Genomic DNA, 20740 nt, shown 5'->3' with positions numbered 1-20740 from the left:
GGACACGGGGCTCGAACTCACAGATTGCGAGATCATGACCTAAGCCAAAGTCGGATGTTCAACCAACTGAGCCACCCAGGTGCCCCAAAGTTGAACATTTATAGGTCAAATATGGCATTTCTTTTTAGTAACTATTAATGCCTTAAAATATGTAAAGTTACTGAATTATGCAAGGCTTAAAATAAATTTGGACACCATTTCTCCAAGATTTCTTTGTTGTTATTTTGTGTTGTTCTTGTGTGTGTTTTCATATTATAGGCTATCAAGATGGAAATGATTCAGAAGCTTCAGGGTCATCCAGAAGAGGTGGAAGAGGTGGTTTCCGAGGTCGCCGTGGAGGATTTGGTCTAGGAAGTTCAAGTTAGTAGTGAATTGCAAATGGTGTGCTTTATCTGTTAAGAAGGAAATGATAAAAAAATAAAACCTATCAGTTAAGCTTGTTGAGAGGATTATATGAGAAGAGCTTACACTGTAGCTGGTATATAATTGCTTACATTATATATGACATTTTTAGACACATATTTAATTGCATACCTGTTGGAATAGATGAGTCTTTATAGAAGTTTGTGTGACTCAGCTCTTTAATCTTACTTTTTTTTTTTTTTTTAGAGTTTATTTATTTATTTTGAGAGAGGGAGAGAGCGGGAAAGGGGTGGGGGTGAAGAAAGAATTCCAAGTGGACTCTGCTCTGTCCACACAGAGCCCAATGCAGGGCTCAAACTCACAAACTGTGAGATCATGACCTGAGCCAAAACCAAGAGTAGGGTGCTCAGCCAGCTGAGCCACCCAAGTGCCTAATATTACTGTTTTAAAGCCTTCATCATAAAAGCCAACCTTAGAAATAGGTAGCCTTCTCTAAGACTGTACCCTCCTTTATACCCTCTTTTACCAATTTGGCTTTCTAACAACTTCAGCCATCGTTTCTTAGAGCTAGGGGTATTGACTTCAGAAGTCACTGCTGGATTGCGTGTGTCTCTTAATGGAGGAGGAAAGATGCGTGGTTTTGGAAGTCAAAACTAAATCTGTAATAATTTAATAGATGTATAGGAGATTAGTGAATTGTCACTTTTAAAAAAGTGTAAGGGTCTAGGGGTTGTTCAGGACTTGTAAGGTTTGATTTAGCAACAGTGGGAGCAAGCGGGTACTGTTCTGGAGAATAAGCAAAAAGGCTATGCAATGTGAAGTTTCTGGGGCAGTAGCAGTGCTGTTTTTTGGAGGTTATTTAACTTTTGTTTATATGATATTTTAACATAGTACTGGCCCTAACTTTTTAAAAAAATAATTTTAATAAAAGTTTTGAGGAAGTCGTTTGTAATTCAAAGAAATAATTTATGGAGAAATCCTTTGTGTGATTCTTAGAAAAATGCTCATTGTGATTGCTTTACAATTTAAACTATTTTGCCTCATATCTTTAACTTCTGGCACTATCACTTGATTTTCTTGTCACTCTTTTAGATTTTCTTTATCATTTTAAAACCTCTTAAAAGTAATATAATCTCATTATGTACAAATACAGATAGTGAATATGAGCAAGATGAGGGGATGCAGCGTGCTGGTGGCCTTTTTGGTTCTAGAAGACCAACTTTAAGTGGTGCAGGTGAGAAATAGAATTTCTTATTGAATGTTAAACATTCATATATGTTTTTAGCTCTACAATTAGTAAACTAATAGATGTATTTAAGTATACTTGGTTAGCTCATAATTTTCTATGATTTTTAGATCTGCTTTTTATACATGGGCAGTTTTGCCTTCCTTATAAAACTTGTGCACTGTGAATTATTTCTTTTCTCTTACTTACCAGTTAATTTGATGTGTAAATATAGCTTGAATTGGAGGAAGGAAAATGAAGTTTGCAGTGGTTTCAAAGAAAGAACTCTTTAGGTGATTTGAGGAGAAAATGAAAAAACACAGCAACACAATTGTTGATAAAAATGTGCAAATGTGTATATACTGGTACATCCAAACCATAGACTGTTATTCAGTACTAAAAGGAAATGAGCCATCAAACTATGAAAAAACCTGTAGAAACCCTAAATGCATGTTACTAAGTGAAAGAAGCCAATCTGAAAAGGCTACTTACTAAATACTTTCCAACTTTAAGACACTCTGGAAAAGGAACAACTTTGGAGAAGGGTAAAAAGAATAGTGGTTGCCAGGGGTTGGGGGCAGGAAAGAATAGTATGAAGGATTTTTAGAACAGTGAAAATACTTTGTATGATACATCAATGGTGGATACAAGTCATTTTATGTTTTTTCAAACCCATAGAATGTATAACACCGAACGTGAGCCCTACTGTAAACTTTTAATATGATAAACTTCTAATGTTGATAATGGGGGAGGCTGTTAAAATGTGAGGGCAGGAGGGAGGTATCAGAGAAATCTCTGTTCCTTTCTCTCAATTTTTCTGTGAACTTAAAACTCTCTAAAAAAAAATGAAGGCTTTAAAGTGTTCACATGAGGAAAAGATTTAAATTAAATGTAGAATTAAGAGATGGATGGACAAAGGGACCAGGTATCCTCAGTACTCAGTATTTGAATAGAAATAGCTATATGTCTAAGTAATCTGCAGAACAATTCCTTACAGGTAATGGTGACACTTACCAAAGCAGAAGTGGCAGTGGAAGTGGACGAGGTGAGTTTTTACTTGGTTTACCTACAAGGGGTTAACATTATTGTAATCCAAATTTAATTTTTTTTAATCTAATTTTTTTCCAATATATGAAATTTATTGCCAAATTGGTTTCCATAAAACACCCAGTGCTCATCCCAAAAGGTGCCCTCCTCAATACCCATCACCCACCCTCCCCTCCCTCCCACCCCCCATCAACCCTCAGTTTGTTCTCAGTTTTTAACAGTCTCTTATGCTTTGGCTCTCTCCCACTCTACCTCTTTTTTTTTTTTTCCTTCCCCTCCCCCATGGGTTTCTATTAAGTTTCTCAGGATCCACATAAGAGTGAAAACATATGGTATTGGTCTTTCTCTGTATGGCTTATTTCACTTAGCATGACACTCTCCAGTTCCATCCACATTGCTACAAAGGGCCATATTTCATTCTTTCTCGTTGCCACGTAGTACTCCATTGTGTATATAAACCACAATTTCTTTATCCATTCATCAGTTGATGGACATTTAGGCTCTTTCCATAATTTGGCTATTGTTGAGAGTGCTGCTATAAACATTGGGGTACAAGTGCCCCTATGCATCAGTACTCCTGTGTCCCTTGGGTAAATTCCTAGCAGTACTATTGCTGGGTCATAGGGTAGGTCTATTTTTAATTTTTTGAGGAACCTCCACCCTGTTTTCCAGAGTGGCTGCACCAGTTTTCATTCCCACCAACAGTGCAAGAGGGTTCCTGTTTCTCCATATCCTCTCCAGCATGTATAGTCTCCTGATTTGTTCATTTTGGCCACTCTGACTGGCGGAGGTGATATCTGAGTGTGGTTTTGATTTGTATTTCCCTGATGAGCGATGTTGAGCATCTTTTCATGTGCCTGTTGGCCATCTGGATGTCTTCTTGAGAGAAGTGTCTATTCATGTTTTCTGCCCTTTTCTTCACTGGATTATTTGTTTTTGGGTGTGGAGTTTGGTGAGCTCTTTATAGATTTTGGATACTAGCCCTTTGTCCGATATGTCATTTGCAAATATCTTTTCCCATTCTGTTGGTTGCCTTTTAGTTTTGTTGGTTGTTTCCTTTGCTGTGCAGAAGCTTTTTATCTTCATAAGGTCCCAGTAATTCATTTTTGCTTTTAATTCCCTTGCCTTTGGGGATGTGTCAAGTAAGAAATTGCTAGGGCTGAGGTCAGAGAGGTTTTTTTACTGCTTTCTTCTCTAGGGTTTTGATGGTTTCCTGTCTCACATTCAGGTCCTTTATCCATTTTGAATTTGTTTTTGTGAATGGTGTGAGAAAGTGATCTAGTTTCAATCTTCTGCATGTTGCTGTCCAGTTCTCCCAGCACCATTTGTTAAAGAGACTGTCTTTTTTCCTGCTTTGTCAAAGGTTAGTTGGCCATACATTTGTGGGTCCAGTTATGGGGTCTGTATTCAATCATTGGTCTATGTGTCTGTTTTTGTGCCAATACCATGCTGTCTTGATGATTACAGCTTTGTAGTAGAGGCTAAAGTCTGGGATTGTGATGCCTCCTGCTTTGGTCTTCTTCTTCAAAATTACTTTGGCTATTCGGGGCCTTTTGTGGTTCCATATGAATTTTAGGATTGCTTGTTCTAGCTTCGAGAAGAATGCTGGTGCAATTTTTTTTTTTTTAATATATGAAATTTATTGTCAAATTGGTTTCCATACAACACCCAGTGCTCATCCCAAAAGGTGCCCTCCTCAATACCCATCACGCACCCTCCCCTCCCTCCCACCCCCCATCAACCCTCAGTTTGTTCTCAGTTTTTAACAGTCTCTTATGTTTTGGCTCTCTCCCACTCTAACCTCTTTTTTTTTTTTTTTTTTCCTTCCCTTCCCCATAGGTTTCTGTTAAGTTTCTCAGGATCCACATAAGAGTGAAACCATATGGTATCTGTCTTTCTCTGTATGGCTTATTTCACTTAGCATCACACTCTCCAGTTGCATCCACGTTGCTACAAAAGGCCATATTTCATTATTTCTCATTGCCAAGTAGTATTCCTTTGTGTATATAAACCACAATTTCTGTATCCATTCATCAGTTGATGGACATTTAGGCTCTTTCCATAATTTGGCTATTGTTGAGAGTGCTGCTATAAACATTGGGGTACAAGTACCCCTATGCATCAGTACTCCTGTATCTCTTGGGTAATTCCTAGCAGTGCTATTGCTGGGTCATAGGGTAGGTCTATTTTTAATTTTCTGAGGAACCTCCACACTGCTTTCCAGAGCGGCTGCACCAATTTGCATTCCCACCAACAGTGCAAGAGGGTTCCCGTTTCTCCACATCCTCTCCAGCATCTATAGTCTCCTGATTTGTTCATTTTGGCCACTCTGACTGGCGTGAGGTGATATCTGAGTGTGGTTTTGATTTGTATTTCCCTGATGAGGAGCGACGTTGAACATCTTTTCATGTGCCTGTTGGCCATCCGGATGTCTTCTTTAGAGAAGTGTCTTTTCATGTTTTCTGCCCATTTCTTCACTGGGTTATTTGTTTTTCGGGTGTGGAGTTTGGTGAGCTCTTTATAGATTTTGGATACTAGCCCTTTGTCCGATAGGTCATTTGCAAATATCTTTTCCCATTCCGTTGGTTGCCTTTTAGTTTTGTTGGTTGTTTCCTTTGCTGTGCAGAAGCTTTTTATCTTCATAAGGTCCCAGTAATTCACTTTTGCTTTTAATTCCCTTGCCTTTGGGGATGTATCGAGTAAGAGATTGCTACGGCTGAGGTCAGAGAGGTCTTTTCCTGCTTTCTCCTCTAGGGTTTTGGTGGTTTCCTGTCTCACATTCAGGTCCTTTATCCATTTTGAGTTTATTTTTGTGAATGCTGTGAGAAAGTGGTCTAGTTTCAACCTTCTGCATGTTGCTGTCCAGTTCTCCCAGCACCATTTGTTAAAGAGACTGTCTTTTTTCCATTGGATGTTCTTTCCTGCTTTGTCAAAGATGAGTTGGCCATACGTTTGTGGGTCTAGTTCTGGGGTTTCTATTCTATTCCATTGGTCTATGTGTCTGTTTTTGTGCCAATACCATGCTGTCTTGATGACAGCTTTGTAGTAGAGGCTAAAGTCTGGGATTGTGATGCCTCCTGCTTTGGTCTTCTTCTTCAAAATTACTTTGGCTATTTGGGGCCTTTTGTGGTTCCATATGAATTTTAGGATTGCTTGTTATAGCTTTGGGAAGAATGCTGGTGCAATTTTGATTGGGATTGCATTGAATGTGTAGATAGCTTTGGGTAGTATTGACATTTTGACAATATTTATTCTTCCAACCCATGAGCACGAAATGTTTTTCCATTTCTTTATATCTTCTTCAATTTCCTTCATAAGCTTTCTATAGTTTTCAGCATACAGATCTTGTACATCTTTGGTTAGGTTTATCCCTAGGTATTTTATGCTTCTTGGTGCAATTGTGAATGGGATCAGCTTCTTTATTTGTCTTTCTGTTGCTTCATTATTAGTGTATAAGAATGCAACTGATTTCTGTACATTGATTTTGTATCCTGCAACTTTGTTGAATTCATGTATCAGTTGTAGCAGACTTTTAGTGGAGTCTGTCGGATTTTCCATGTATAATATCACGTCATCTGCAAAAAGTGAAAGCTTAACTTCATCTTTGCCAATTTTGATGCCTTTGTTGTCTGATTGCTGATGCTAGAACTTCCAGCACTATGTTAAACAACAGCGGTGAGAGTGTATATCCCTTTTGTGTTTCTGATCTCAGGGAAAAAGCTCTCAGTTTTTCCCCGTTGAGGATGATGTTAGCTGTGGGCTTTTCATAAATGGCTTTTATGATCTTTAAGTATGTTCCTTCTATCCCGACTTTCTCGAGGGTTTTTATTAAGAAAGGATGCTGAATTTTGTCAAATGCTTTTTCTGCTTCGATTGACAGGATCTTATGGTTCTTATCTTTTCTTTTATTAATGTGATGTATCACGTTGATCGATTTGCGAATGTTGAACCAGCCCTGCAGCCCAGGAATGAATCCCAGTTGATCATGGTGAATAATTCTTTTTATATGCTGTTGAATTCGATTTGCTAGTGTCTTCCTGAGAATTTTTGCATCCATATTCATCAGGGATATTGGCCTGTCGTTCTCTTTTTTTACTGGGTCTCTCTGGTTTAGGAATCAAAGTAATACTGGCTTCATAGAATGAGTCTGGAAGTTTTCCTTCCCTTTCTATTTCTTGGAATAGCTTGAGAAGGATAGGTATTATCTCTGCTTTAAACGTCTGGTAGAACTCCCCTGGGAAGCCATCTGGTCCTGGACTCTTATTTGTTGGGAGATATTTGATGACTGATTCAATTTCTTCGCTGGTTATGGGTCTGTTCAAGCTTTCTATTTCCTCCTGATTGAGTTTTGGAAGCGTGTGGGTGTTTAGGAATTTGTCAGTTTCTTCCAGGTTGTCCAGTTTGTTGGCATATAATTTTTCATAGTATTCCCTGATAATTGCTTGTATCTCTGAGGGATTGGTTGTAATAATTCCATTTTCATTCATGATTTTATCTATTTGGGTCCTCTCCCTTTTGTTTTTGGGAAGTCTGGCTAGAGGTTTATCACTTTTGTTTATTTTTTCAAAAAACCAACTCTTGGTTTCATTGATCTGCTCTACAGTTTTTTTAGATTCTATATTGTTTATTTCTGCTCTGATCTTTATTATTTCTCTTCTTCTGCTGGGTTTAGGCTGCCTTTGCTGTTCTGCTTCTATTTCCTTTAGGTGTGCTGTTAGATTTTGTATTTGGGATTTTTCTTGTTTCTTGAGATAGGCCTGGATTGCAATGTATTTTCCTCTCAGGACTGCCTTCGCTGCGTCCCAAAGCGTTTGGATTGTTGTATTTTCATTTTCATTTGTTTCCATATATTTTTTAATTTCTTCTCTAATTGCCTGGTTGACCCACTCATTCGTGAGTAGGGTGTTCTTTAACCTCCATGCTTTTGGAGGTTTTCCAGATTTTTTCCTGTGGTTGATTTCAGGCTTCATAGCACTGTGGTCTGAAAGTGTGCATGGAATGATTTCAATTCTTGTATACTTATGAATGGCTGTTTTGTGACCCAGTATGTGATCTATCTTGGAGAAGGTTCCATGTGCACTCGAGAAGAAAGTATATCTGTTGCTTTGGGATGCAGAGTTCTAAATATATCTGTCAGGTCCATCTGATCCAATGTATCATTCAGGGCCCTTGTTTCTTTATTGATCCTGTGTCTAGATGATCTATTTATTTCTGTAAGTGGAGTGTTAAAGTCCCCTGCAATTACCACATTCTTATCAATAAGGTTGCTTATGTTTGTGAGTAATTGTTTTATATATCTGGGGGCTCCGGTATTCGGCGCATAGACATTTATAATTGTTAGCTGTTTCAGCTGGAGTAGCCATACTTATATCAGACAAACTAGACTTTAAATTAAAGGCTGTAACAAGAGATGAAGAAGGGCATTATATAATAACCAAATTTAATTTTTGATGTTAAAAGTAACTGTTAGTACTTTTATACACTTTGAGGAATATACATTTGCTCTGCCTGTTTTGGGAGTTACTTAAAACTCCTCAGTATAGCAGTTCCATTATAGGAATTATATATCATAGATTATATATCATAGATGTATTTGCTCAGTGTATGCACAAGGGTGTTCACTGAAGCTTCATTTATAATAAGTAAAAACTGAAAGTCAACCAGAATTCATCAATAAATAATGGTTTACTAAATAATATAACCATAAAATGGTATACTGTGCAGATGTTGAAGATTGAAATATGTATGTATAAGTTCTTAAGACAGTATGTTTTGGGGGGCGTCTGGGTGGCTTAGTTGGTTAAACATCTGACTCCTGATTTCAGCTCAGGTCATTATCTCATGGTTTTTGAGTTCCAGCCTTGTTTGGGCTCTGCCCTGACAGCACTCCTGCCCTCGCTGCCCCCTCTCTCAAAATAAATAAAAAAAAAAACAAAACTGTGTTTTCTTATGAGATAGTTATTTGATTTGATTTGGTAAAAGAGATAAATGGTGTCGAGTATACATGATTTTGTACTATGAAAAATTTTTTTAGAGTTAGAAATATTTAAATGTCATATAAAAGTTAAAATGCGGGGCGCCTGGGTGGCGCAGTCGGTTAAGCGTCCGACTTCAGCCAGGTCACGATCTCGCAGTCTGTGAGTTCGAGCCCCGCGTCAGGCTCTGGGCTGATGGCTCAGAGCCTGGAGCCTGTTTCCGATTCTGTGTCTCCCCCTCTCTCTGACCCTCCCCCGTTCATGCTCTGTCTCTCTCTGTCCCAAAAATAAATAAACATTGAAAAAAAAAATTTAAAAAAAAAAATAAAAGTTAAAATGCTTTCCTGACCAGGAAAATAATAAAGCTTGTTTTATTTCTCTGAAAAGTCCTCAGTGATCATTAGTACTCTCAGAGCATTCAAAGAGACAATTCCTTTGAGCTGCCTCTGTTTTACCCTCTTGATTCTTAGATTCTTCCTTATAGAGAGAGGTTACTAATGGCTAGTTAAACCATATTTACAAATGCTCAAATCTTGTCTGGACAAGGATATTCAGGACAAAATTAGCTTACATGTAAAAATGTATCTTGTTAGATTTTTAAATCTAGTGCAGTCCTTATTCTTTTTTTCTGACAATACCTGAAAGTGGCACAATAGTTAACTATTGTCTAAAAACCATAGGGTATTATATGGAAAAGAGTTAACGCAACAGTCCTGACTGTTGTTCTTTGAATGTCCTGCTTACAAGGTTGTTCTTTGTCTAGTATTCGGGAAATTGGATTTGGGGAGGGTTCTCACCACCCTGAGTAGTGTAAGAATGGCTCACTGTGCCTGAATTGTTTGTACAACAATGTAGGGTTTTTGATTTTTTTTTTAATGTTTATTTTTGAGAGAGACAAAGCGCAAACAGGGTAGGGGCAGAGAGAGGGAGACACAGAATCTGAGGCAGGCTCCAGTCTCTGAGCTGTCAGCATGGAGCCCCACACCGGGCTTGAACTCATGAGCCATGAGATCATGAGTTCTCATGAACTGAGCCACCCAGCCAACAGAGCCACCCAGACGCCCCAACAATGTAGTTTCAATACCTTCTTTTCTTTTGAGAGTCTGAAATTTCTGCCTGGTATTTGCGAGGCAGAAAGTGGCTACATTATCAGCCCCTAATAAAAACCGTGAGTACTGAGTCTCTAATGAGCTTCTCTGGTAGGCAGTGTTTCCAAGGTGTTGTTACAACTTGGGGCTAGGGAAATTAGTCCTGTGTGACACCACTGGGAGCAGACTCTTGGAAGCTTATGTCTGGTTATCTTTGGATTTTGCCCCATACACCTTTTTCCTTTGCTGATGTTACTTTCTGTCCTTTGTAATAAATCATAATTGTGAGTATGACTATATTCTGAGTCCTACTGAATCATACAACCTGGGAATGGTAGTGGGGATACCCCAATACAGATGGACTTTTAGTTCATTTTACAAAATAGATTCCTTTGCTGAGGAGTATAGGAATTAGGAAAGGGACAGAACAGCTGAAACAAAAACTAATAATATATAACAGTATCAGCTGCATTTTGAGTATTAAGGAAACCTAATTGTTAAGGTTAACCTAATTGTTAACCTAATTGTTAAACCTAAAATTGTTAAGGATTTTATTTATCAAAATTGTCTTGTTTGTGTGAAGGGACTTTAAAGATGTCTGTCCATTTTTAGAACTTATTTTCTTTGAAAACAAGCAATGAAAATAAAGATGTGCACAGCCTTTTATCTTGACTAATTGTCCGTATGGATTTTTTTAAATTAGGTGGTTACAAAGGTTTAAATGAAGAAGTAATAACAGGCTCTGGAAAAAGTAAGTTTTACTTTATATAAAGTATTTGATTTTTATGGTCAAAGTTCTTTTACCCTTCAATTAAAAAATAACCATTTAGGCGCCTGGGTGGCGCAGTCGGTTAAGCGTCCGACTTCAGCCAGGTCACGATCTCGCGGTCCGTGAGTTCGAGCCCCGCTTCAGGCCCTGGGCTGATGGCTCAGGGCCTGGAGCCTGTTTCCGATTCTGTGTCTCCCTCTCTCTCTGCCCCTCGCCCGTTCATACTCTGTCTCTCTCTGTCCCAAAAATAAATAAACGTTGAAAAAAAAAAAAAAAAGAAAAAAATTAAAAAAAAAAAAAATAACCATTTATATCTTGTTTTGGTGTGATTGCCTTTAAGATTCTTGGAAGTCAGAAGCTGAAGGAGGAGAAAGTGGTGATACTCAAGGTATACTAATTTTTGTGTGATCCCATGAATTTCTATTGTATTTTAATAAAAATGAAAAATACTTAAAAGCAGAGTTGACTTTTTTTTATTTGAAGTGAAAAGTTGAATGGTAAACATTGGGAAGTTCTACAGCATTTAAAATTTGATATTCAGTTCTTGTTTTCCCTCTTACTTTTCTTCTGGTCCTTGTGATGTAAGCTCTTTCTTTTATTTGAATTCTAAGGACCAAAGGTGACCTACATACCACCTCCGCCACCTGAAGATGAGGATTCCATCTTTGCACATTATCAGACAGGCATAAACTTTGACAAATATGATACTATTCTTGTAGAAGTATCTGGACATGATGCACCACCAGCAATTCTGGTCAGTGTGATAATTATATCTTTATTGACTGTGTAGCAAACTTTGTTTTTAAAATAGTTGGTACATTTCCATAGGTTGATACAAAAGAATATAAAAATCTCATTTTTAGCACTTAATGGCTTAGGTTAGAAATTAAGAACCACATCTACCATGTACAGTAGAATTAATAACTATGTTGAAAGAGTATTAAATTTCATCTCCACATTCCCAAACCAGGATGAGAACTTCATTTAAATCTAAAAAGGATATTTTTCTAGAGATTCAAGATGTCTGCTTCCTAAATATTTGAGAAAGTCTGTTTTAGGAGAATGATTTTCTAAGGAGTAGGGGAGCTTACAGTCCCCTGTTGATTAATGAGCCATTATTACTGATCAGAGTATTTGTATTTCACAGGTTTTGAGAGATCAGAGAAACTGTTTTTAGAACTAGTATCTATAGGGAATATTCTTTAATTCTATGAAGTAATAATATATAGGCTCTGTTTATTACTTTTGAGTAGGGGCATCTTGGTAAAGTAAGTTTAGTATATAGAATGGAATTAACCAAAACTTAAGAATAACTCAAATGGGATATGTTTATGGAATGATCTGCGTGTGATATATGGAATTTAATCACTGCCCCCCCCACTCCCCTGCCTTGTTTTTTTTTTTTTTTTTTTTAGACTTTTGAGGAAGCTAATCTCTGTCAGACACTGAATAACAACATTGCTAAAGCTGGTTATACTAAGCTTACTCCTGTGCAAAAATACAGTATTCCTATTATACTAGCAGGGCGAGATTTGATGGCATGTGCTCAGACAGGATCTGGAAAGACTGTAAGTCCTTTTCTAACATGTATTCTCCATAATCAAACTATTAATAGTTTTTGAACTTAATTTTTTTTCTTTTTTTTTTTTTTTTCTTTTTTTTTAAATTTTTTTTTTTTCAACGTTTATTTATTTATTTCTGGGACAGAGAGAGACAGAGCATGAACGGGGGAGGGGGGAGAGAGAGGGAGACACAGAATCGGAAACAGGCTCCAGGCTCTGAGCCATCAGCCCAGAGCCTGACGCGGGGCTCGAACTCACGGACCGCGAGATCGTGACCTGGCTGAAGTCAGACGCTTAACCGACTGCGCCACCCAGGCGCCCCTAATTTTTTTTTCAAGTAGTTTGAATCTTTTCGGTTGAATGGTAGATCGATAATTTCAATGAACTGTCATAAATACTCATGTTTTTTACTTCTGAATGAAGCAAAATGAATGTTTAATTCATTTTTTTAAGAGTGCTCAACTCCTTCTGGCACATGTTAATATCTGAAATAAAATGATAGAGGGTCAAAGCACTAGAGGTTATAAATATAACCTCAGGTTATGCTATCCAAAAGAACTCGGATGAGATCGGGCTGGTCTTAAGACTTACCTCTGGGATCTGTCTGTTAAATAGGGTTCCGTGAGATGAGTCTTAAAGACTATGCTTTCTGAATCATGCAATTTTGGTTCATGCTGTTTTAACCTTAATCAGCCTCCATAGTAGAGTTGAGGGGATAATAAGTGAGTTATATAATATAGCAGCTGATGTGTTACTTAAACCTTACTTTGGAGGTAGATTTTGGTATCTTAATGAGAAAACTATTACAAAACATTTCTTTTGCCCCATTAACTTCAGTAAGGGTGAGTAATCCAAATGAATGATTTCCCAATTTTTGCTCTGTGTAACACTTTTGTCATGATTTCGGAGTGATAATTTTATCACTACTCCAAAAGGACAGATTTAGAATAATTGCTAAATGCAGTGATTTACATCAAGTTATATGTACATTCCCCTCTATAAATAAGTTAATGTTAATTTATTTAGAATCAATGGGTGTGCTTTTTAAAAAACTGAAAAATATCCAAAATTTTATATTGTGTAATATGAGCATAAAGATTGAGGTGATAAAACCTCACTGAACTAAAACTGTTTTCTTCTGTCATCTTAAATTTACCAGCAAGATGGAGGAAGAATCTAGAGACTGTAAGGAAATAAGGAATAGATTTATTTCTACAGGGAGAAGGATGATGTATTATAAATTCGTATACTATGTAATTTAACTTTTAGGCAGCTTTTCTCTTGCCAATTTTGGCACATATGATGCGTGATGGAATAACAGCCAGTCGTTTCAAAGATCTGCAGGAACCAGAGTGTATTATTGTAGCACCAACTCGAGAGTTGATCAATCAGATCTATTTGGAAGCCCGAAAATTTTCTTTTGGGTATGTACATCTGGAATGCCATCCATTTTTTTTTTTAATGTGTATTTATTTATTTTGAGGGCGGGAGGGCAGTGAGAGAGGGAGAGAGAGAATCTGAAGCAGGCTCCATGCTCAGCACAGAGCCCAGTGTGGGGCTTGATCTCACAACCATGAGATCACAGCCTGAGCCGAAATCAAGAAGAGACTGAGCCCCCCAGGGACCCTGGAATGCCATTCAAAACAAGGTTTTCTTTAGAGATTTTTCTTAAAGTCTCAGTGGAGTTCTCAGAAGAACTCAGTGCAGCCATGTAATTAGTATTACTTGATTGAAATGTGCTTTTTTTTATAATCTTTATGGAATCCCAGTTTATTTAAAAATTTTTTTCAATTTTTTTTTTGAGACAGAGAGAGATACAGAGTGTGAGCCAGGGAGGGGCAGAGAGAGAGGGAGACAGAATCTGAAGCAGGCTTCAGGCTCTGAGCTGTCAGTGCAGAGCCCAATGTAGGACTTGAACCCATGGACCGTGAGATCATGACCTAAGCTGAAGTCGGACACTTAATTGACTGGCTACCCAGGCGCCCCCAAGTTGTTTTGTTTTGTTTTACCTATTTATTTTGGTTTTGTTCTATTTATTTTTGGGGGGTAGGGAGGGAAGGTAAAAAAGAAAAATTTGGTTTTTGTTTCAAGGAGACTTCCTAAAGAGTAGTAACTCATTTGTTACACATTACCATGGATGAACACTGTTGTTTTGGCTTTCATGACCGTTTGAATTCAAGGTAATGTGCATAACCTGTATTTTTCTGAAATTCAGTGTGTTCATTTGGACAGACATGGGCTGACTCTATATTTTTGTAGGAAAGGGACTGGCACTTTGGCATCAAGAACAAATAATTCAGCAATAGTGGTCTTGGATACTTCAATGCCCTGTGAACCTACAATTAACAAAGAGACTGCTCATTCTAAGAACCATGCAAGCAAGAAGGGAATAAGGGAAGAGTTAGAAGTCTCATGTTCAGAGCAAAATATCAGTCGTAATATCCTTCTCAGTTCTCTGATATATATAAAGTAGAGGGTGAGGATAAGACTTATATGAATATGACAAATAAAAAGTGTATACAGAACTGAGAAAGTATTTTTCATTAAGTTGGCCAATTATGCTAGTTCAACAAGCTTGTGAGGAAAAGAACTAAGGCAGAATACGAGTTACACTGTTGTTAAGAACTTCTTGAAAGCAAAAAGAATCCTAGTCAACTAATCAATGGTTTGATTTTAATTGTTTTAAAACGTGTTATTTTTAACTTGAATATCTGTGTTATGCCTTGGAAATTCAAAGCAAAAAGTAAAATCGAAAAGCCAGAAATGTCATTGACACGTCTACACAGATGTTTGCTTGTAGTTTTTGATATCCAAAACCTTTTTTCCACACATTGCACAGATGGCCTTTTTGTAGGCATAGCCCTAGCAGTAATGAGCACCTGGCTGGTGCACAGAACTTTTACAAATTCTGCAAGTGGAGAACTTATTTTTTCCATATGGATTGAATCTTGCTTTTTTTTTTTTTTTTTTAAAGTCAGAGCTTTATTTTTATTCTGCTTTCTTCCACCATTTTCTGTGGTATTCCTTGCTGCTGAGCCACCCAGGCACCCTGGAATCCCAGGTTTTTTTTTTATTTTTAAAAGAAACATGGGGAGCCCTGGAATCCCAGTTCATTTTTATTTTTAAAAGAAACATGGGGCGCCTGAGTGGCTCAGTCAATTAAGCATCTGACTTCCACTCAGGTCAGGATATCTCGATTCGTGAGTTCAAGCCCCGCATCAGGCTCTGTGCTGAAAGCTGGGAGCCTGGAGCCTGCTTTGGATTCTGTGTCTCCCTCTCTCACTGCCTCTCCCACACTCACGTGCATGTGCGTGCTCTCTCTCTCTCTCTCTCTAAAATAAAGATTAAAAAAATTTTTTAGAGAAGCATGCTTACAAATCAGATGATAATAGATACATAATAAACATTGGTGGTATATTTTCTAGTAGTTTTTAGTGCATGTTTAATGCACTTAGGGTGTTCTTAATAAACTGTTTAATATAATTTAATAATATAAAAGATGCTTATTTCATAATTAGACTTAATTTTTAATCATTTTCAGATTGTATCTTATTTCTGTATTTTGGCACATTTCAGTTGTTTCTAGTTTGGGACTACTATAAATAAAATCATAATGAGCAGATTGCTAAATAAACTTTTTCTATTTTTATGTTTTAAGTTTTCCTTAAAGTAGGTTTTTATAAGTTTAATGTTAAAGGGTATGAACTTCAAGCCAGTACCGATAGTTCTGTTAGCAGTGTATGAGAACGCCAGTTCACTCTACACTTTGCCAACATTTGGTATTATCTGTTCCTAACAAATTACCTAAAACATAGTTGCTTAAAATGATAAATACTGTGTAATAGTTTCTGGGGATTAAGAGTTGGGGAAGAGTTTAGGTGAGTGCTTCTTGCTTGAGGTCTCTCTCAGGAGTAGGAGATTGCAGACAAGATACCAGCCAGAATTGTAGTTTTCTGAAGACTTGTTTATACCTGTCCCATAAGGATGCTTGATCGTCCTTAGGAAATGACAACTGGCTTGCTTAGACAATGAATGAGGAAGAGCAAGGAGGAGGCTACAATGTCTCGTATAAAATAGTCTGAGTCACTTCTGCCATATTGTGTTCATCACTCAGCAAGTTATAAGTCTACCCCGTACCCCAGGACTGCCATGTCATTTGCTTGAACAGTGCAAAATGGAAATGCAGGGTCCTTTTTTCAATAATTATTATGGGGTCACTTGGGTGGCTCATTCGGTTTGAGCTGCTTTCTGACTCTTGATTTTCACTCGGGTCATGATCCCAGGGTCATGGGATTGAGCTCTACATTGGGCTCCACGTTAAGTGTGGAGCCTGCTTGGGGTTCTCTCTCTGTCCCTTTGCCCCTCTCCCCTGCATGTACTCTCTGTCTCTAAAATAATAGAAATGGGAGCGCCTGAGTGGCTCAGTCTGTAAAGCATCTGACTTCGGCTCAGGTCATGATCTCACGGTTTGTGAGTTCAAGCCCCGCATCGGCCTCTGTGCTGACAGCTCAGAGCCTGATACCTGCTTCGGATTCTGTGTCTCCTCCTGTCTCTGCCCCTCCCCTGCTCATGCTCTGTTTCTCTCTGTCTCTCAATAATAAATAAACATTAAAAAAAATAAAAGTAAAATAATAGAAATTATTAAGAATTTTAAGACTGCATATAGCAGAGCATTAAACGAAGCTAAAGACTCTTCCTATCTTGGGACCCTATGTGACTGCACAGGTTGCACTCCTATGAAGCCAGCCTTCACACACGCTTAAGGGGAAAGGGAGTTAGGATCTATATTTGAGGAAAGGGACAAGTATCTTTACTTTTTTATTTAAAAGGCGAAACTACTTTTGGAATGCTTAATAAATTTTCCTTTGTTAATTACACATTGGTGTATACCACTTTATCTAATGGGGTGTTAGTTTTGTTTTTATAGGGTTTTTTTTTTTATACAGATTTTTATGTAGAAATGGTTATATTTTATTTTCTATGAATCAGTTTATTTTAAAATGAGAAGAAAAACTAAAGTTACTAAAAATCCTTTAAAGCCTGAAGAAAGTGGATATATATTGCTTATAACAGTGTTTTTTCTTGATAATCCCCATGTACTGTGTTGCTTTTAGGCTCTTAAATCAAGTAGTAAAAAATAACATTTTATTTATTAACTTTATTAATTTTTTAAAATTTACATCCAAGTTATTTAACACATAGTGTAGTAATGTTTTCAGGAGTAGAATCTAGTGATTCATCACCTACATATAACACCCAGTACTCATCCCAACAAGTCTCCTCCTTTGTGCCCCTTGAACAAATACTATTTTAAAAACAAAAACATATGCATGGCAAATTCAGATAATAGTCATGCACAAATTGAATCTTTGTACCTGGAAATTTGTTGCAACGTTATGGCAAAACTGAAAAGTAAATACCTATCAGTCAAGGACTGGTTAAGTTATAGTACACTTAGAGTACTAATGGTAATAATGAAGTTATTGAATACTTAGCATTTGCTGAGTTATAAATATTAAATGTGTTATTTTATTTAGGCCTAGCAATAGCAGAAAATAGAATCTGTTTAAAGCAATGAGTTTGTTTAATAAACATAAAATTTTGGGGGTACCTGGGTGGCTCAGTGGTAGAGCATGAAACTCTTGATCTCAGTGTTGGGAGTTTGAGCCTCATGTGGTGTGTAGAGATTACTTAAATAAGTAAACTTAAAAAAAACCCTACAACATAAAACTGTCCTGCACTCTTGACAACCCTCCCCCCCAACTTATTTAATTCTCCTCTTCAGAGTTAACCACTGTTAACAGTTTCACATGAATTAGTGTAAAAACAGCTGGTGCACACATATGCACTTTAATCCTTCTTCCAATAAGTGGGTAGTACACTAAGCTGTTGTCACTCTCTTTTTTTAATGGTAAATGTTAATCTGGAACTGTTGCCCTTTCTATGGGAATGCACAAGTATCTCTTGGGATGAGTGGACTGTAATTATAACTCTTCTGTTTTGATGCTAAATAGTTGGCAGTGAATATTTATGTAAATTCATCTTTGCCCATTTGTGGGGACATACTTAAAGGGTAAATTCATATATGTGAATTTATTGGGACAAGAGAGAAGTTTTTACAATTTTAATAGAGACTAATTGTGAAAGAACCTGTCTTATTTTATCCTATTAAGTGTCAGTTTCCCGACACCATGGCTAACATGGTATTATTACACTTCAAGGAAAATGTTATGTTTGTCGTAATTTGTCTTCCTTTTTAAAGTAATGTTGACCTTAAAAAAAATGTTTAAAAGCCAGTTGTATTTCTTATGAACCACATGTTCATGTTTTTGGTCAATATTTTTGTGGGTGGTATTGGTGTTTACCATTGTTTTTGAAGAACTGTTGCTTGGATAGATTGCAGATTTTTTTTCATAGTTTTTAATTTCTTTTTCAACTTCTTGGGAAGAATTTAATTTTTTTAGATAATGAGAATGTATTAGTTTTTTTCTTTATGGATTTGTTTTTATAGTTTATTAGAAACAGATGTATAATTTTCACAAAACTAGAAAATAACATTTATTTTTCTTGTAAATAGGACCTGTGTAAGAGCTGTTGTTATATATGGGGGAACCCAGTTGGGTCATTCAATTCGACAAATAGTACAAGGCTGTAATATATTATGTGCTACTCCTGGGAGACTGATGGATATCATAGGTAAAGAAAAGGTAGGCTCTCGAGGGATGACAAAATTGTGGATTAATAATTTTTTTTTGTATGGGAAAGGGGAAGAATGGTATATAGAGGGATATATATTTATTAGAGTACGCTTTATATGTTAGGCCCCCATCAGAATCTTTGAATGGACTATTACATAATTCTTAAAATAATTCCAACATGAGATAAAAAGTATTTACTATTTTGTGTTTGAGAAAGCAGTAAGTGTTATTATGCAGTTTATTTAAAATCCCTCACTTAGCTCTAGTGATAGAGCTAGGGTTAGAACCTGGATCTGACTAGAGTCTATATCCTGTACTCCACTACACTGGGAGAAATGCATTACATGCTCCCATAGTTTCATATAAGTTATGATGACATATTTTCTTCCTGAATTGTGTACTAGCAATTTTGTTTCCTGTTGAAGCATAGGAGTAATATTAACCAGGATTATTAAATTTCCAAGTCTTTAAAAAGACATTTTAGAGTTATATATTTAGTGTAGGTATTCACATACCACATTATTAAATCACTAAATCATTGCTTTAAATTCACGTTCATGAACCTCTTTTGCTTTTTTTAGGCTCTTCTCTAAAGGGGTTACTCAAAATACGGTCTTTCTGCATAAAAATACGATACTTATTCAGACTACCCAGAGAAATCCACTTTGATTTCTCACTTAACATCTTACATGGTTGTGCGACATTCATTTGTTTTTCTTGCAAATGTCTGTTTCTCTTTGTAGTGATAAGTGTTCATGCGAAGAAGGTGAGAGAAGTTTCTCAGTTGTTCCCAAGTGATTACAGAATGGAGAATTTATTAAGAGTTAAAAGCATTAGAAATAAATTTACCAGTTATAAGACATTTGAATATGTCATGATGTTAGGAAATGTTTCCTTACATTTAAGAATCTGACTTTATCAGATAATAAGATGTAGATCTGTGAGGTCCACTATGGTAGTTAGCCACATGTGGCTGTAAACATTTAAAAAGGATATAAAATGAAAAATTTTGTTCTTTAGGCATACTAGCCACAGTTCAAGTGCTTAATAGCCGTATGAGGCTAGTAGCTAACATGTTAGTGAAGATCAAGAATTGTTAATAAACATTTAAATAAACAGTACTAGTGTTACGAACCAAAACAATTCTCATCATTTTATGCATTGATTTCTACTTTACATTCTTAAGAATAAATCAGTAGTTGGAATTGTGGACACATTTTAGTTTAATATATTGACTAATATGCATTTTCTGCTCTAACCCTTGAAAATATCCTGAAAGATTGGTCTCAGACAAGTCAAATATTTAGTTTTGGATGAAGCTGATCGCATGCTGGATATGGGTTTTGGACCAGAAATGAGGAAGTTAATTTCCTGCCCAGGAATGCCATCAAAGGAACAGCGTCAAACCCTTATGTTTAGTGCGACTTTTCCAGAGGAAATTCAAAAGTAAAATTTTTTTCTTCTTAAAAATAATTGTTATGTACATAAATGGCTTTATGAAAGGAAAAGCAATGTGACTCTATGATTTTTAAGAGTTTTTTTAAAATTTAAGGTAACACAGGTAGTTTAAGAAGTGGATGTATTCCTAAAAACTTAACTGCATTTTTCATTGTTTGTAACCTTTATCCCTGGCTTTGCCACACTTTATAAAATTTGTAACATTTTATTAAATGTGTGTGTGTGTGTGTGTGTGTCTGTGTGTGTGAGTACACAGCACCTAGATAGGATTTAATAAGTGCTTACTCAATGAAGTTATTTTTTGTGTCTTGAAACCAAAATTGTAGAGCTTGCAAAAATTGGGCCTTTTGTAGAAAATTCACATACCAACTGTTGACATATATTGAGTATCTTACTGTATATGGTTTGGTGAATTCTGAGATGAGGATAACACATCCCTTGTAGATGATGTGTCCCTTCTAGAGTTCTAACTCTTCTTCCTGCTTGCTGATCCCTTGGCTCTAGGGAGCCTGAAGTGTTTCAACAGCAACTTCTTAGCTTGTCATTTAGTTAGAC

At 36.7% G+C, this 20740-nt stretch overlaps 1 protein-coding gene across 8 annotated transcripts in view; it reads left to right on the top strand.

Moving 5' to 3' along the window:
* Positions 1–20740, top strand: part of DDX4 (DEAD-box helicase 4) — an 89400-nt gene that overhangs the window by 51095 nt on the left and 17565 nt on the right. For 6 of the 8 annotated variants that reach the window (XM_086700822.1, XM_086700828.1, XM_086700801.1 and 3 more), the window contains 10 exons: positions 259–360; positions 1517–1597; positions 2571–2633; positions 10402–10449; positions 10808–10855; positions 11079–11221; positions 11883–12035; positions 13299–13453; positions 18607–18736; positions 20007–20173. In XM_086700822.1, the coding sequence (XP_086556948.1) occupies positions 259–360; positions 1517–1597; positions 2571–2633; positions 10402–10449; positions 10808–10855; positions 11079–11221; positions 11883–12035; positions 13299–13453; positions 18607–18736; positions 20007–20173 (1090 nt within the window). The remainder of the gene's footprint in view (positions 1–258; positions 361–1516; positions 1598–2570; positions 2634–10401; positions 10450–10807; positions 10856–11078; positions 11222–11882; positions 12036–13298; positions 13454–18606; positions 18737–20006; positions 20174–20740) is intronic. The other 2 variants (XM_086700815.1, XM_086700795.1) reach the window with 1 other exon arrangement.

This window comes from Puma concolor, chromosome A1, assembly GCF_028749965.1.
Source record: "Puma concolor isolate L17-30 chromosome A1, mPumCon1.1.hap2, whole genome shotgun sequence".
Classification (NCBI taxonomy): domain Eukaryota; kingdom Metazoa; phylum Chordata; class Mammalia; order Carnivora; family Felidae; genus Puma; species Puma concolor.
Note: the sequence above shows the minus strand (reverse complement) of the source record. Positions and strands in the feature narration are given on the sequence as shown.